The sequence below is a fragment of the Opisthorchis viverrini genome (assembly GCF_000715545.1).
Source record: "Opisthorchis viverrini unplaced genomic scaffold opera_v5_32, whole genome shotgun sequence".
Classification (NCBI taxonomy): Eukaryota; Metazoa; Platyhelminthes; class Trematoda; order Opisthorchiida; family Opisthorchiidae; genus Opisthorchis; species Opisthorchis viverrini.
In genome coordinates, this window is record NW_008751687.1 from 666,194 (window position 1) to 684,157 (window position 17,964).

General features: G+C 45.6%; 1 protein-coding gene across 1 annotated transcript in view; it reads right to left on the bottom strand.

Moving 5' to 3' along the window:
* The window catches only part of T265_02512 (hypothetical protein), a gene marked incomplete at both ends in the record, with an annotated part of 51,613 nt that overhangs the window by 12,775 nt on the left and 20,874 nt on the right, over nucleotides 1-17,964 (bottom strand). Inside the window, 6 exons of the mRNA XM_009166775.1 lie at nucleotides 5,155-5,400; nucleotides 8,103-8,348; nucleotides 8,676-8,963; nucleotides 11,417-11,797; nucleotides 11,895-11,980; nucleotides 17,217-17,392. Coding sequence (XP_009165039.1) covers nucleotides 5,155-5,400; nucleotides 8,103-8,348; nucleotides 8,676-8,963; nucleotides 11,417-11,797; nucleotides 11,895-11,980; nucleotides 17,217-17,392 — 1,423 coding nt within the window. The remainder of the gene's footprint in view (nucleotides 1-5,154; nucleotides 5,401-8,102; nucleotides 8,349-8,675; nucleotides 8,964-11,416; nucleotides 11,798-11,894; nucleotides 11,981-17,216; nucleotides 17,393-17,964) is intronic.

Genomic DNA, 17,964 nt, shown 5'->3' on the forward strand with positions numbered 1-17,964 from the left:
TCAAGCCCACTCCGACTAAAAATAAACTATTTTTGGCCAGCATTCAAAGTTCCATTTGAGGTTTCGCTACTGTAGTTCTGTAGGCTGATGGAATTCCCTTGCACCCATCTCTATAGTTTTCATATTACTCTTATGAAATACTGATTCAGTCATCTTTAGTTAATATCTCGTCTTGGGAGTGAAGTAAATCTATGCTGAAAAGCAGAGTAACACTGTTCACCTGCTTCATCTTGACTGGGAATGACCAGCGCTGAACAGCATACGATTCTAGAGGGGATTCTAACCCGGGACCTTCAAGTTAGTCGCTACGAATTTGTGCATGTGTATCCAGTGAAGCTTGCGATGTATCAGGATGTGGATGCTCGCATACCACATTTCCCTAACCCGACACCAAATAAAAATGTGTCCATCATGTAACTGAATATGCTGGAAAACTGAGAATTCATTGCGTTTTAGAGTTGGCTTTCGAAGCAACTGGCTGTCAACTGCCTGCCACAATTAAGTAGCCTAATGAAAAGCCTCGGCTCTTTCCTCTTCGCTAAAGGTGGTAGCGAGATTTGGGAGATTTCCGTTCAAAACGCGCTCGTTCAAACGCTCTTCTTCATATCGTGGTGTAATTATTCAGTTGAAGCGAAGATGAGAAGCTCTAGACATAACTCATCAGCAGTGGATCTCCTTGGTCTTGGACGGGTCTGATGGACACATCTGATTAGCAACGCTGACATTCGCTAGATAGGCTTAGGAAAAAGAAACTTTTCAGCAATAGCTGAATTAGTCACGGCTTATAGGACATGCACTCCATACGCCAGAGAAACGTCTTTTTCGCACAGCTTTATTCGCCTAGCCCCGTGCTGAGTGGAAGCGACCGAGCGTTGGACAGCCTACGAAGTTGTAACGAAGTGTGGAAGCATTAAACAACTCAGTTGGGTCGACAACTACCGCCTCCCTGTATAAGGGATCCGGGACTCAACTCATTAATGGACAGTGGCACTGGCAGATATGCCTCACGCCATCAGTGTCGCTTGTGATAATTAAGGAGGGGGGGCAAGTGAAGCAGGCGGTTGGTGGCTTAGAAGTGTGGGTCACGGGCAGATTTCTGAACATGCTCAGCGAGTTTTCAAGGTTTTTAGTAATCCGCCACCAACCAGACCATTTAGTCAGTGGTCGCAGTCTTTCCAGAAAGATGAACTAAAAATAAGTGAAAATTGATTGTTTCCGGGTAAATAAGGTCCCTTCCGCGTCTCTCTGTACACTACGACAACTCTGTCCCGCAACCCAGAACACTTATGCAGCAACTGACAATCACATTTTCGTTGACCAACAAGCTAAGTAACTACATACCGCGGTTGCAGATCTTTAAGCAATAAAACCAAAAAGATCAGACGGCTATACGCTCAAAAGAAAACAGACTCTAATTCACTTCTGGTTGTGTAGTTTACTTGGTTTTCCTCTATTCTTGACTTATTTGTCCTCGCTAATTAGAAGGCTTCTCCAGATAAACTACTGGAAAAACGCCACCGTCTTTATGACAGGTCAAAAAGGACAGGAAAATCTACTTCAGACGATGGTTTGATTTCAGAAATGAGCCAATAAATTTGCCATAGCAATTTCAAAGTGTAGTCAAAGTGTTGTACAAGCATTTCATTTTCTACCTGACCATCGTCCAGTATTTATGTTGAACAGCGTTGTGGGGGGGGGCAATAATCACGAAGGGGAGCTATCAACATAAAAGAAAACAGGTAGACAACCGCGAACTTAGCACTACCTGATCAACGAGAAATCGATCGGCGTGAATCTCACAAGCAGACATGAGGGGGGGGGGGAATAATCACGAAGGGGAGCTATCAACATAAAAGAAAACAGGTAGACAACCGCGAACTTAGCACTACCTGATCAACGAGAAATCGATCGGCGTGAATCTCACAAGCAGACATGAGTCCACCGAACGTTTTCGTCAGCAGGCACGAGATATGTCGCCACTGAATAATAACTGAAGGCAATGGATGCAGACCAGACAAGCGAGTAAGAAGCGAATTTGTCACGCGGGGATAGATGGGGCTGCGGGACTGAGAGCGTCCACCGGTCAGCAGAGCTACACGACTGCGCTTTTTTGCAGCAACATGATCAGTGGGGTCAGTAAGGTGGGGGAGACGGAGCCGCGCAAACAAAACCTAATCGAACAAGGGAGACAAGTAAATGATCGGTAAGGATGGGCGTAGTGAGAAAGTTAACAAATAGGAATAAAGTTGTGACGGGATAGATACGCGAATAGTCATGTCCTACTGCATCACCCCCGATGACTAGGTCGCAGGAAATTGACCAGAACAAGCAGATGCATGCTATGAATGTTGAACAGCCAAGTTATCTTTCATAATTACGAATTAAGGATACCGGAGGAGGTATTCATAATAATAAAATCAACGGTTGCAAATAAGGAATGTGAAAAAGGATGAGCAAATGTCCAGTGGAGAATGATGAATGGTCTGGACGAATGACCCAACCACCTAGGAGTCACTTCAGACGAACGAGTCACATGTCTTGACTGCTTAGGTGACGGAGTCAGTCATCGTAAAGACAGGCGATAAACAAACCCACCTCACTTGTTCTTAATCGATACCATACCCATCACATAGAAACATTCCTAGCACACACCGCGCTTGTATATATATCGTTCAAATGTAGCACCCTTTCGGTGTCTGACTAAGACCTTCATCTATTCATAACAGACTGGGATCCATACAGATGAACAGCAGAAAAATGAGACTGTTACGAATTCTGTTATATAGTAAAGCAGTCCTCAACTGGAAATGTATAGGAATAATTTTAGCTCGGGTGCGTACATTGGGGGATGATTAGACGGTTGCTCATCTCTCCACCGAGCATGCAAACAATCGAGGTGACATCATCAGCGAGTGGTTGGGTGGGCCATTCTTCCATACATGCTTAGTTTTATATAGTTTTCAAAGAGCAGCTGAGTGACTAGGCTAAACGCACCTTTCTCAGAATTTCACTGATTGGTTCGAGGTGGTTGCGGGGTGGCCTCAAACTATACTAAAGAAGCAAACCAAATACCTCCATTCACAATAAAATAAACTGTTTCAGACGGGAACCCAATCGCAGTCATACCGGACAAAAGAAATAATTCAACGCCAATGTACTAACTGGGCCATCATTTTACACGAGTGGCGCTCATTTCGTTAGTCCCCCTATTCTCGATGAACGAAACTGTAGCAGCTGGAATCATGCGCTTCGGTGCGCGATTTATGTGGTGAAAGACTGAACTGAGATCCCGGAGCTTAGGCTCTTCCTTCTGCCTCATGTCAACCATCAGTAATCGATGGAACGATCCACTACCACTGAACACCTTTCAAAGGAAGTGCTGCGAGTGGTACGACAAACGACCAACGGCTAACGGTTCACATCGAGTTGATTATGAATCAGACTGAAGTTTAGTCTCTCAGCCACAAGCCGTGTACGAACTTATTTCGGCTCATGTGCTGATGCAACGACAGACATAAAAGGACCAGTGAATCAAAGGTTAAAAATGGAAAAGTGGATAGAACGGCACCGTTGAATAAAAGAGCATCACACGAATGACGTTTCACTAAAGGAATTCACGAACTGGTGACATTCATGAAGTAGTGCTGGTTATATCATAGAGTTCAAAAGGGTGCACACAAAATGATGACGAAAGCCGGCCTACCCAGGAACAAACAACGTTTTCTCCGGCTTTCTCATTAAAGCTCTAATAAGAATCCCTTATTACTAAGTCAATGTCCTGAAGTTGTGACATACTTTACGCTTTCAGCTGAAAAAAGCAATTGGAGTGTTGTTGTACAAGTCAGTCGCACTGGCCCTTGAGAATTATCTGCACAATCCGGTCATACCACTTACAAATAAGTGGAAGCCTCCAAAGGTAAGTAGAGCGACGACGATATTCGGATCGAGTTGTAGCAAAAACAAATGAACCGAGAAACTGACTTTCGAGGCCATCCTACTTCATGGCTAAATGAAGTAACTGGGCAGGATAAGGTGGTGTCAGACTCCGAAACTGGCATATCAGTCTGGACTCCAATTAGGGTACCATTTTTAGTCCTAATAGTATCTTGATGGTGTTGATCCGCGAACGAGGTGACAGAACTAACTCAGCAATAATCCCACTGATCCACCAGTAGTCACGAATTCGATTAGGCAGCTTTTCAGGACACCTGTGGTCTCACCATTGACAAAGTCCTCTGACAGTTACCGAACAAACTAGCGCGTTCACCTGATGTGTTTGCCACTGTTACATTCAGAAGCCAATCTAAACACGCTTTTGCGGCGTGAGTGCTAACTAGAGGAGGCGTTGAATGTTTAAGTCAACAAGCCGGTACGAGAGCGAATCGTTTGTATGAATATACACTGAGGATTCTTCGGGAAATAGTCATTGTGGTGGCTGATGGAGTAAAGACGAGTCGAAACCTTAAAGCGCCTGCCTACTAATTAAAAATGACGGGAACACAGACTGACAAACCACCTTGCCTTCGAAATTTCCTTGGGGGAATCCAAGTCAAAGGATTCTCCTGCTAGACGATGAGCAACCCGCTCCAGTAGCTGCGCATGTCGTAGCAGATCATCCCGACAGCTCTGCAGTAGGTCAAGATCAAGTACTGTTTGAATGAAATAACATGGGGAGTTGAAGAGCACAATTAGTTTGCAAGCACCAAGTAATTTGTCACAAAACGTCCCAAAGCATTAGTGAATTTTCTATTATACATAACCAGGTTGGTCCATGACACGTAAAGAGCGCAGTAACTGGGATAGCTTCGTGTGGGTAGTGAGGCTAAGAATAAGGCGTGACAACCTAAAAAGCAGGCAATACACGAGGAACGCTGTTAGGGAAGTAAGCGGCTTAACACAGCTCTTATGTTCCACTTATGGATCGCCGTGATGTACTTTAACCCACTCGGATGCTTTTAACGAATCCAAGCTAGCTTAGTAACCAGATTGAATAAATTTAGAATAATGTCATCATATTCATATTATCCAAAATCAGGGCTGGATTTATCACAATAGTTGAAGCAAAGGGCCGAAAAATACACCAACACTGCGACCAAATGTCCAGGCACCAAAGTGATAATGTATGGAAAAATAATAATAGGGGAACAAACTTACCGAAACCGGTGGATTCGACGCGCGCTAACAGAGCTTGACATGGGAGCTCCAACTGCAAAAGAATCTCGGGTACTTCAGTCATGCAGAACAAGTCAGGATCAGTCCACTGAGCAAGCAGATAGCAGTGAGTGGCTGCTATGCTAATGTGTTGAGACAAACCAAACGGCCCATTCAGAACAACCATTCGATTTGGAGGGCATATGCTGGAAGGCTCTTTGGAATCCGCCGGGACCAGATTAGACCAGTCTGCGAATTGTGTTGGAGGCTCTTGGTTTGTCACCGATGTGTATGAAGGAAAGACAAGAGAGTGAGCAATTAAGAATAGTTTCCAGGCTGTACTCGATGGAAAGGACCAGATCACACCTTTTTGACCGTATTTCACCGACCTAGTATAGAGCTCTGCAGAGCATTAGATTCTGACTACTTAAACGCGGGAAGTAGCCAGAGCGTCGAAATTCGCGCTCTAACTACTGAGCCAAAAGGGCGCTTGTGACTAAGACCATTCATCTATTCATAACAGACTGGGATCCATACAGATGAACAGCAGAAAAATGAGACTGTTACGAATTCTGTTATATAGTACAGCAGTCCTCAACTGGAAATGTATAGGAATAATTTTAGCTCGGGTGCGTACATTGGGGGATGATTAGACGGTTGCTCATCTCTCCACCGAGCATGCAAACAATCGAGGTGACATCATCAGCGAGTGGTTGGGTGGGCCATTCTTCCATACATGCTTAGTTTTATATAGTTTTCAAAGAGCAGCTGAGTGACTAGGCTAAACGCACCTTTCTCAGAATTTCACTGATTGGTTCGAGGTGGTTGCGGGGTGGCCTCAAACTATACTAAAGAAGCAAACCAAATACCTCCATTCACAATAAAATAAACTGTTTCAGACGGGAACCCAATCGCAGTCATACCGGACAAAAGAAATAATTCAACGCCAATGTACTAACTGGGCCATCATTTTACACGAGTGGCGCTCATTTCGTTAGTCCCCTTATTCTCGATGAACGAAACTGTAGCAGCTGGAATCATGCGCTTCGGTGCGCGATTTATGTGGTGAAAGACTGAACTGAGATCCCGGAGCTTAGGCTCTTCCTTCTGCCTCATGTCAACCATCAGTAATCGATGGAACGATCCACTACCACTGAACACCTTTCAAAGGAAGTGCTGCGAGTGGTACGACAAACGACCAACGGCTAACGGTTCACATCGAGTTGATTATGAATCAGACTGAAGTTTAGTCTCTCAGCCACAAGCCGTGTACGAACTTATTTCGGCTCATGTGCTGATGCAACGACAGACATAAAAGGACCAGTGAATCAAAGGTTAAAAATGGAAAAGTGGATAGAACGGCACCGTTGAATAAAAGAGCATCACACGAATGACGTTTCACTAAAGGAATTCACGAACTGGTGACATTCATGAAGTAGTGCTGGTTATATCATAGAGTTCAAAAGGGTGCACACAAAATGATGACGAAAGCCGGCCTACCCAGGAACAAACAACGTTTTCTCCGGCTTTCTCATTAAAGCTCTAATAAGAATCCCTTATTACTAAGTCAATGTCCTGAAGTTGTGACATACTTTACGCTTTCAGCTGAAAAAAGCAATTGGAGTGTTGTTGTACAAGTCAGTCGCACTGGCCCTTGAGAATTATCTGCACAATCCGGTCATACCACTTACAAATAAGTGGAAGCCTCCAAAGGTAAGTAGAGCGACGACGATATTCGGATCGGGTTGTAGCAAAAACAAATGAACCGAGAAACTGACTTTCGAGGCCATCCTACTTCATGGCTAAATGAAGTAACTGGGCAGGATAAGGTGGTGTCAGACTCCGAAACTGGCATATCAGTCTGGACTCCAATTAGGGTACCATTTTTAGTCCTAATAGTATCTTGATGGTGTTGATCCGCGAACGAGGTGACAGAACTAACTCAGCAATAATCCCACTGATCCACCAGTAGTCACGAATTCGATTAGGCAGCTTTTCAGGACACCTGTGGTCTCACCATTGACAAAGTCCTCTGACAGTTACCGAACAAACTAGCGCGTTCACCTGATGTGTTTGCCACTGTTACATTCAGAAGCCAATCTAAACACGCTTTTGCGGCGTGAGTGCTAACTAGAGGAGGCGTTGAATGTTTAAGTCAACAAGCCGGTACGAGAGCGAATCGTTTGTATGAATATACACTGAGGATTCTTCGGGAAATAGTCATTGTGGTGGCTGATGGAGTAAAGACGAGTCGAAACCTTAAAGCGCCTGCCTACTAATTAAAAATGACGGGAACACAGACTGACAAACCACCTTGCCTTCGAAATTTCCTTGGGGGAATCCAAGTCAAAGGATTCTCCTGCTAGACGATGAGCAACCCGCTCCAGTAGCTGCGCATGTCGTAGCAGATCATCCCGACAGCTCTGCAGTAGGTCAAGATCAAGTACTGTTTGAATGAAATAACATGGGGAGTTGAAGAGCACAATTAGTTTGCAAGCACCAAGTAATTTGTCACAAAACGTCCCAAAGCATTAGTGAATTTTCTATTATACATAACCAGGTTGGTCCATGACACGTAAAGAGCGCAGTAACTGGGATAGCTTCGTGTGGGTAGTGAGGCTAAGAATAAGGCGTGACAACCTAAAAAGCAGGCAATACACGAGGAACGCTGTTAGGGAAGTAAGCGGCTTAACACAGCTCTTATGTTCCACTTATGGATCGCCGTGATGTACTTTAACCCACTCGGATGCTTTTAACGAATCCAAGCTAGCTTAGTAACCAGATTGAATAAATTTAGAATAATGTCATCATATTCATATTATCCAAAATCAGGGCTGGATTTATCACAATAGTTGAAGCAAAGGGCCGAAAAATACACCAACACTGCGACCAAATGTCCAGGCACCAAAGTGATAATGTATGGAAAAATAATAATAGGGGAACAAACTTACCGAAACCGGTGGATTCGACGCGCGCTAACAGAGCTTGACATGGGAGCTCCAACTGCAAAAGAATCTCGGGTACTTCAGTCATGCAGAACAAGTCAGGATCAGTCCACTGAGCAAGCAGATAGCAGTGAGTGGCTGCTATGCTAATGTGTTGAGACAAACCAAACGGCCCATTCAGAACAACCATTCGATTTGGAGGGCATATGCTGGAAGGCTCTTTGGAATCCGCCGGGACCAGATTAGACCAGTCTGCGAATTGTGTTGGAGGCTCTTGGTTTGTCACCGATGTGTATGAAGGAAAGACAAGAGAGTGAGCAATTAAGAATAGTTTCCAGGCTGTACTCGATGGAAAGGACCAGATCACACCTTTTTGACCGTATTTCACCGACCTAGTATAGAGCTCTGCAGAGCATTAGATTCTGACTACTTAAACGCGGGAAGTAGCCAGAGCGTCGTTCTAGGGTGGTCACAGAACTAATGCACACAGCCAATCTTCGCAAACAAGAATAGGCGTCATTATAAATTTATTAACGAATTAAAAATCCTGTATCAAGGAGAAACTAATATGGAACAAACCTGTGTTGAAGCCTGCCAGTCTCAGTTGCTCTATAAGTTCTTGCATATTGGGATTCAACCTGAGCACTTCCGAAGACAACAAAGGACGACCCTGGTCGGGATCACGAAGCCAGCCGGCGGTTGCTGGATCAAATACAGACAAATGCCCGAAACCCAGAAGGTCTCTGGCTACACGGAACCACCATTTTGCGTCCCATGCAACCAACATCATCCGACTTTGTGCAAGATGAGTAAAGATACTTCGAAGGCCATCCAGACAGAGGGCGCGCTGTACTTTTTGCGGGTCACCTGGCGAATAAATTGATGGATATCATAGAAACACAAAATTGTAAGCGAGAATTAAGACACTGGAGAAAACAGACTGGATTAACGTATCAGACGATCAAAAATGACAATACAAAGGTGCGTACCTGAGCAAATATGGTAGCAATCAAACACTAGGAAAGAGCAGGTCACATAAATATGTCAACGATTCGAAATTCGTCTGCTTCCGAGACAGTCTTACCACACGCCACGGTGGTACCTGTAGATCAAATTCCAGATCCACCAAAATTCTATCCGACTTTTCTCGGTTTAGGCCTGAGAAACACGACAAATGTGTTTTCAGTGCACTGTAACATTAGTGCGTGATAACTATACTCGGAATTCATCTGCAGGAGCGCCCACTGGACGAAGAGAATCGTGGGCAACGTCCGGGCGTTAGTTCACTGGAGCAATTAGTGCGGTAACGTTGGCTGCACACATAGTGGCATAAGAAGAGCAGACTTTCCCCAGAAACCATGCTAAGATTGGCGGGATCTGTCCGGTAGGCCAGCTGAGAGACAGCTTCGTTCTCTGAAAAGCGATAGTAACTGTCTTGGGGCATGGGCAATCCACACGTGCTCTTTCATGTCATTCGGTCCACTCGATATTCAAACCAATATGATCAGTGGAGTGGTGTGCGGCTGTTGCCTCAACCAAGAGACGCCCTCTATTCTACGTCCGCAAACTAACCGATTGACTGACAGCTATCTATCGAAGTCACATAATGATGCCAAAATGATGAGCACGTAATCTAGTGGTCAGTGAGAGGGAAACAACCCTGTTTGAGCGACGAATGAAGAATCTAGAGAGCGCAAGATCAAGTGGGGGAACCTTTGGAGAACACCTAAAGATGACTAAAGGTAAAGCCGCTGTTAACTATGACGAGGCTAGACGGTACCCAGGTACAGCGGCCTTAGGTGCTGCCATGCTATATTCATCGAAGTTAGGGAGTAAACAGACGGTAAATTCGTGCTGACTGAGTGTGGGTGCCGTACAGTATTCACATGCACTCGCATTTGAATAGTCCCACTCCCGTTGTGGCGCGACTATTCAAATCAATCCACACCAGAGGGGAAAGCACTGGACTCGAGCTCTGCTCTTACTACAGCAGTAAACATCCTTGGCAGCTCCCAGGTTTGAACTCCGGACACCTGATGTGTGAGGCGAGTGTTACCACTACTCCAGTGGCGCACACTGGAGGCATCTGGGTTATCACGTCTACACACGCGAACGTGTTCATGCTTGAAAAAATGTGACCAGTGAGGCATGAACATCCCCCCGTAGTAGACAAGCCCCGGTGCTGAAATAAAAACGTATAGATACGGTTCAGTTTGTACGGTACTAAATTGAGGGAACCGACTGAATGGAGAATCTGTTTATTGACAAGTCAGTGGGCAGAAGCCGCATAAAGTCGGCACAAGATGGGTTTCACCTTGAAGGAGGCCACCAACAGCAGGTCACGGGAGGAAGCACGCGAAAGTGATAAACCACGGTTGCAATGGGGTTGTATAACTAATTACTAAACTTCCAACCCTGCACCTAAAAGCCAAAGCATGTCCAAACCTGAACAACCAAAAATTGTGGTAACCTAACTGATAAACTGGACAAAGTCGGAGGGTCCCGCTGCGCAAGTAAGTGCAAATGTATGTATGTATGTATGGTAGAATCCAACCAACTGCAAAGGTCGACCATTGCAACAGGAGAATTCCCCTCGACACTTGAAAATTCTGGACTAATACATTCAGCTGCCTATCAAGAATGTGTCTACATGAAATTAGTTTCAGTGACATTTGTGATGCACTACTCAGTTTCAGTGATTGTCAATGTGATCGTCCTCAATGAGCCAGAGTAGGCTAGAAAGTAAACCATACGACAGAGCTAGCCTGAAAAACCCCGTATGATGGTCACGTTGAAACAAACTTGTTTGACACTTGTACCCCTTCATACTTGTGATTCGAACACACAAGAATTCTTAGAAATTTGCCAATTGGGAGAAAGCAAAGTATAATAGTGCGACAAGGTTTACTTTTTTTCCGGCAGAAGAACTACGCACATATATGTTGGTGCGCCATTTAGGCCTCTCCAAAATCACAACAGCATCGTAATACAACACACGGTGGACCAGCGCTGGATCGGTGATTTGCCTGTCATGTAAAAATATGCAAGATAAGTAATGCTGGGAAGAATTGGGGTTGAGCCGCGTGCGCCATTATTTGAACAAAACCGAATAAAGAACAATGTACCCATCGCATATGGCTTCCACCACCTAAAAGTCACAGGTAAGATATAGCCAAACATTCGCGGTGGAGGAGCTCCTGTAACGCTGCAAGCAGACTGCAGCAGGGCGCTACTTGCACTCGGTAAGTGCTGACTCAGCTTGCGTACTGAAGAACCGTCTGATTTAAGTATGGACGGTCTGAAACACACTGTGAGCTTACCTGAAGAATCTAATTCTATCCAAAATACGGTATTGGGAAGGAGAAGTTGGGATGAAACAGCCAATCCAGTCAATGTAAGGGCCAAAGGATGTTTGTTAGAGTTCAGATCAACGCCACCTCCCACTGACGGATGGCCGGCAGGACCCGAGAGCCAAGTGCACGGAATTGGTGCGTTGGGTAAAATAGATAAATCCGGTGATCCCATCATCCAACATGGTTGAACAGCGATGGAACTCAAGTGGGAGCTGCACTTGTCGAATCGCCGAATCCATTCGATGAAATCGCCCACGAAAGTGTGCCATAGTGGTTCCGTTCGAGTTACTTCAACAATATTGAATACGCTTTCTGATGTGGACCGTAACATATCATTCAGGCGAGTGACTGGGGGCGAAGGTGAAGAGTACCATAGAAGCGGAACAGGAGAGAAGTGGGACAATATGAAACGAACAAAACGAAAAAAGCTTTGAGTAGGACTTACCCGCTGTCGGGAGAACAGCGTTCTCTAAAATCCGTGAACAATAAGGTGACAACGTCTGACTGTCTGGGATGCCACAGTCCACAGGCCTAGGAAACAAGAGTGTGTGTATGTTCAGATGAGCAGAAAATCTGACAGTTACGAAAATAGACCAAATAAACGTCCCAGGAGAAAACCAGTTTATTTCAATCAAAACACCCGTATGTAGCTCAACTGACAAGTCAACTTTAAGGTTTCATGAAAGCGTCGAAGAAAGCCTTCATTTTCGATGAACTGCAGCATCCATCCAATAAATTGAGTAGAGGGTTGACCTGTGGAATGATCAGACCCCCCTCCAAAACTATTCTAAAAGTACTGCAAGTATCCACATCACCATTAATGCAGTCAATGTATACTGATACATAAGTAGGTGGGCACCGGCGAATATGCAGTGGGGGGTGAAGATGCGTACAGATGCGGCAGACACCCGCTTCCACGAGAGTATCAAAGCTGCTGAGGCTCATCCCTGAGCTACCGATAGAGAGCTGTTGTGAACCGATTCTACCAACGTAAGCTGTGGTGACTTATGAAAGCGATTGTGGAAATTCTGGGTGTGATTAGACCGACTGTGGCACACCAATGAGCAGTTGCGAGTTTTCCCGTCGACCTTATCTTCCGAATTTACAGGTTTGCCCGCAGTAACAAATCAGCCTCAGCCCAACCCGTTTATATTAGCCTAGGCATCTTCAGGAGTCCAGCGGTCCAACCACTGTCAACAGCAGAATCTGTATTGACTGATGGTGACAGCGACAGAACCATGGTTTAGGAAACGTCAGCTTGACCCAAAACTTTGCACTGTTAGCTTCAACCTGCTGAGGAGAGGAGAACAGTGAATGTTACCTCTAATGGTGCCTGGATCGAGTGCTGATATATCCACAACCTTAACACAAACTGGGGACAGATGAGTTAGAAATAAATATTAGTCTTCTTTAACACGCAGCTAAATAACCAATTTTCGAAGGAAAAACACTCCAAAAAACGCTCATGGAAATACAGTTAGATAGTCACCCTAAGAAAAGCAAATGTGAGTACCCAGTGACTCAAATATATAATCACCAAAGGTGGATCATACTGGTTATCTACATTACGATGTACCTACTTCAGAAAAAGGAAAATACACAGGCAAAATAATGGGATCGGTAGACTTACGAAGAACTTTCTGACACATGCTGCACAGTGGGGATGCACGGAGGACATCGGCTGGAAGCCTCAGTACTTGCAGAACACAACGGCTTTTCACTGTGATTGTCTGTGCCTACGGCATTTGGTAGTGTGACCTCATCGGAAGTTCGACTGACTGACTACAAATATGGAGAGCGAAACGTTGCGGTGTGATGAATTGGGATGGGAAAAAATCTGATGACGTTATACGGTTCTTGGGTTGCTACAAAGTTAAGGAAGGAACTACTCACTCAGAAAGCTGCTGGCTAATGTAGTGTTCCAAGTTGTGGAGAGGTGAGAACTTGTGATGTTAGCTAGCACTATACTATTCTCACTCTTCATTTTGATCTTCCACATCAGAACCTCCTACAAATGAATTGGAGTTGTTGGACGTCAGTGAGACATCGATGGTGATGCCAGTAACTACTATAGTGAGTAAGTCACAATAATGCGATAAAGTGGCAGATATTCCATCCAAGTAACGGGAGTGTGTGAAAACTGCTCACTCCAGTTCCGTGTGGACGAATACAGGCTGAACGACAGATCCATTCACTATTAACTTGACTTCAAAAACCAGCTCGATGGTATAGATGATCATCATTACGTCGTAAACCTATTACGACACAAAAACGTGATCCCGTACAGGTGCAGAAATTCCCGTACTTTACGTGGGTCAACCGAGTCTATATTCATGACGAAAAGAAGTTAAGGTGCTGACACAGTAGCTTCTTCCTTTCACATATTCGTCCCCCCTCTTCACCCCGTTTCTAACAACACCTCCAAAGACGCTTTCTTAGGGACTGACAAATCTGTCCACCACCCACTGCTACCAACGCCAATAATTACAACTGACTACGTCGCCATGATCACAAGCACTCCGGAATTATCGTTCAAACCCCGAGGTTCGGGTCGTCTGGTAGCACTTAGCGTTTGCGCTCTGAAGCTAGTTGGACAACAGACTGCTCTTGCATGTACGCTGGACTAGCTTTCTACTGATATGTGCTGTCTGTCTGAAACGAGGACTGAAGACCTAAGTACTGTTTGTTGTTCAGATAACCTCCCCTTACGTTTCCAGTCACTCCTGGTTGCTTACCGCTGATGAGTTGGCATTGACGTAATACGCTACTCATAATTGTTTAAATTCACTAAGCTAAATAGCCCCTGGTCGAATGACTGCCCTGACAGTCCCCTGTGTGCAGTTCGTTTGGTAACGTATGTGAGAGTACCCCGTAAACGCACCGATAATAGCTGTCTGCTCATCGTATCTTCCTCAAAAGACTGTAGGTCTGATTCAATCAAAAAGTTTTGACGATGCTTTGAGCGCCCAATTGTGGCGGCCCAAGTGCTCAGACATTGTTGTCGCTGTCGGAGATATGGATGTGCAAGGTCCTCTCCTTCGGTATGCGAGCCAACCCCCAACACAGATTGCCAAATCGCCATTAGCTATGGGTGGCATGGGCCAACTACTGACTGTCGGTCGTTCTGGAACACCAATATGGATTCGGATCACGTGCTTGTTCGTTGCTGCTCCTAGTTACGCATTTCAGGGAAGTGATTAATGACCACACGTCGTCCGGTCACTGAAGAGACCCTGATGTGAAACAAGTTTGCCAAAATGACCTGTCCGCTTCGGACAAGATGTCTTCTCATGTTGACTCGTCCTGGAAATATTCTGGGTTATCTGCTACCGGAATGGTTCCAACAACTACATGTAAGCATTGTGTCTCGAACAATACCCTAAAACGGTTCGACGTTAGGATAGGTATTCCTCCTGGTCGAGAATACAATAGTGCTGGATGAACTGAGTGTGACAATCACAGAAGAACTAAACTGACTCCCACTATAATATGCCGTTTACATCACTTACTTTGCGTCGTCTTACCAAGACACGTGAAGACGGGACCCGACAAGTGTATAGGCACTCCACAATCAGTGGGATTTTGGCATTAAGAGTGCGTTAGATTCTCTAGATCAGTAACATGATTGCACGGCGGGGCATGCGAGCATCATGCGCTGTTTGTATTCACATGCATACACGGGTGTTAGACCGACCGAGCAGCTCTCCAAAAGGTTCCCTATAAGCAGTGGTTCCCCTCTATTTTTGCTTAATTTCGTTGTTGACGAGAAAACAAGGCGAACACAGAATTGCCTTCAAAATCCCAGTGTCCGGAAGAGGACCTTCCCGACCTGGAATAAGCTGGTAGTGGCTATCATACTTGACTGCCAAGTCATCGTTTGACGAATTTGTCTACCACCTCAATCGGCTCATCCGCAAGCATGAGGTTGGTTTCCGAGCTCACCCAGTCTCGCATTATCACTTTGCATCCCAAACCGTGAGGCGTAATTACCTAGATTATTTAATTTTGTTTGAACTACCATGGGGTCAGAAGGAAGGCAAGCTATGTCGTCTGCGTTTATCGACACCTCTGAGCGCACTTCTCGGGAACACTTCGACCCCACAGGCATCAGAGGCTCATAGTGAGTCTTCCACAACCGTATTAATGACAAAGTTGAAGAGGAGAAGTGAGACCACTTGATGTGGTGGACTCAGAAGAGAGCTTCCTGTGGACCCCTGCCCGTGGGAGATGGCTTACGGCGCCTTAAGAAGCCTCAAGAATTTATGGGGGACACCTTTGCTCCACAGACACTGCCATAGTGCCTCATGGTCCACAGAGTCAAAGACAGCCTTCAGATCAAGAAACACTAACATTGTTGTTTGCGGGAAACAGTGTCACTATTCCAGAATCTGTCAGAGGGTGAAAATATGATCGATGCAACCTTTTGCAGGACGGAACCCAGCTTGGTTTTCACGTATCTCTTTCTCCCTGTGTTCAGTCAACCTTCGAAGGATAAGGCGAAAGAGCACCTTCGATGCCACAGCTAACAGACTGGTTCCATGATGTTTTTCACACAGCGTCCGCGTACCCCTTTTGAAGATAGGGATAACTGTCGACATGCCCCATTCTGCAGACACCTTGTCGCAGTTCCATATAGTACCGATAAGCCTTGTCAGATGGGTCAACAGGAATTCTCCACCTTCTTTGAAGAAAGCTGGATACAGGTCATCAGGTCCCTGTGCCTTGTCACGTCTCAGTACGGATATTTCGTACTTTATTTATCCTTTCTACGGGCGATCAACGTTTACATTCCATTCACCCGTATACCTGTACGTGTTGCAGGAGGTCAGCTGAACTGTATCTCGAAGTGTTCGAAGTCGACGTTTTTGTGAGTGAATTAGTGAACCATCTTTTTCACTTATCGTTTCACTGACCGTTGCTTTCCAAGAGCCAGCCGATCGTATCAGTTGATATAGGGAACAAAAGCCTTCTTCATCTCCCGAGCTTTCGATCTTTCCTTAGACTCTTCACTATTTAGCGTTTGAGGGATTTGCGAGCGCCGTCATACGCGTTGCCCGCTGGTATGGGTTTCCTGGCATCAATCATAGATAGCTATCTCGACGACATCAAATAGTCTTGTGGTTGAATCGGATAAGTCGGACAGATTGCAATGAACGCCGCTAACATAGATGCTTTCATATTTTGTCAAGCTTCATCCACATGCTCACTGCCACCACAGTATCGTTTTACTGTGGAAAGTTGTTGGGCTAGCTCAGATCGATACTGTTGAGCTATGGTAGTTCTTCGAAGACAGTGGATTGGTATGCTTCTTGCTGACTTGCGAGGGCCTGAAGGGAAACGAACTGTCAGGTGTGCACGCACCATGGCGTGGTCGGAACCAAGTGGTGTACCCCAGAAGGAACGGTAGTCTTAAACTGTAACTTTCCACCGGTAGCTGATGGGCACGTGGTCCAACTGGGTCCACGTTTGATTTGTAGTTGGCGGCCGCCAGGTTACGCAGTGCGAACGTTCATGTTGAAAGTTCGTACTAGCCAAAAACAGTTCATGATCAGCACACAAATGAAGTAGATCTCCGTTGTCTGTGCGGCGAGCATCGACTCCGAATCGACCGCCCAAATGCGATTGCGAAGAGCCCAGACGACCTACTTAAGCATTCAGATCGCTTTTTGCTTGATGAATGAGCCCGGATAGCTCTCGATGGAAGGTACCCTTTTCAGCATCAGACCTGCAGTCTGTTGGGGCACAAGCCGACACTACGAAAAGGTACCTCTGTTTATGTCGAGAGGTGCTGAGCTTGATTGAGCTGGATAACCAGACGGCGAAAAGCCGACTGTTCACTGGGGTGCAATCCAGAAAGGCGCATGAGTGCAACTCCAACGCCAAATATTCCACGAGTCCTTGCTTCTTGACCACCGGACACACTGAGGGAGAAATGTGAAAGAGCTGAGTCCACCGTTGGTGTTCTGAGATGCATAACCATGCTTGTGTTTTGTATGCCTGTTTCGGGGACAGCGCACATCAATTTTAAGGGAGTATGAGGTTTCTGCGAGCATCGCCTGTTTGTCAAGCTGACAAAGAGTACGGACGTTGAGAGCTTCCGTATAGAAATGGTTCCATGGATTTAGGTTATTCCATTTATCGTTAGTCGGGAGCGAGGAGCATAAGGACCTTCGGTCAGACAACTCACAATCAAATGACCCAGGGGCTTTTGCTTGTGTGGTGGGAAGGGTTTGGCATCATCATCATTGACAGCATGACATCAATGTTCAACACAGATGCTTCACTGCCGTACAACCATGATTTATTTGAAACCCTTATTGTGAAGAAAAGAGGAAAGGTGGATGGGGAAGGGACTTAAGGCTAGCTTAAAACAATAATTCCGCGGTGCCTACACCTCCAGACATTCACTCAGGCAATCTGGATAGAAACTGACAACAAGGACGCCACTGACATCGGTTGGCAGCCATATCTTGTAGTGTCTCCGACCAGGCACAGTGAGGATCACGCGGTCCCCA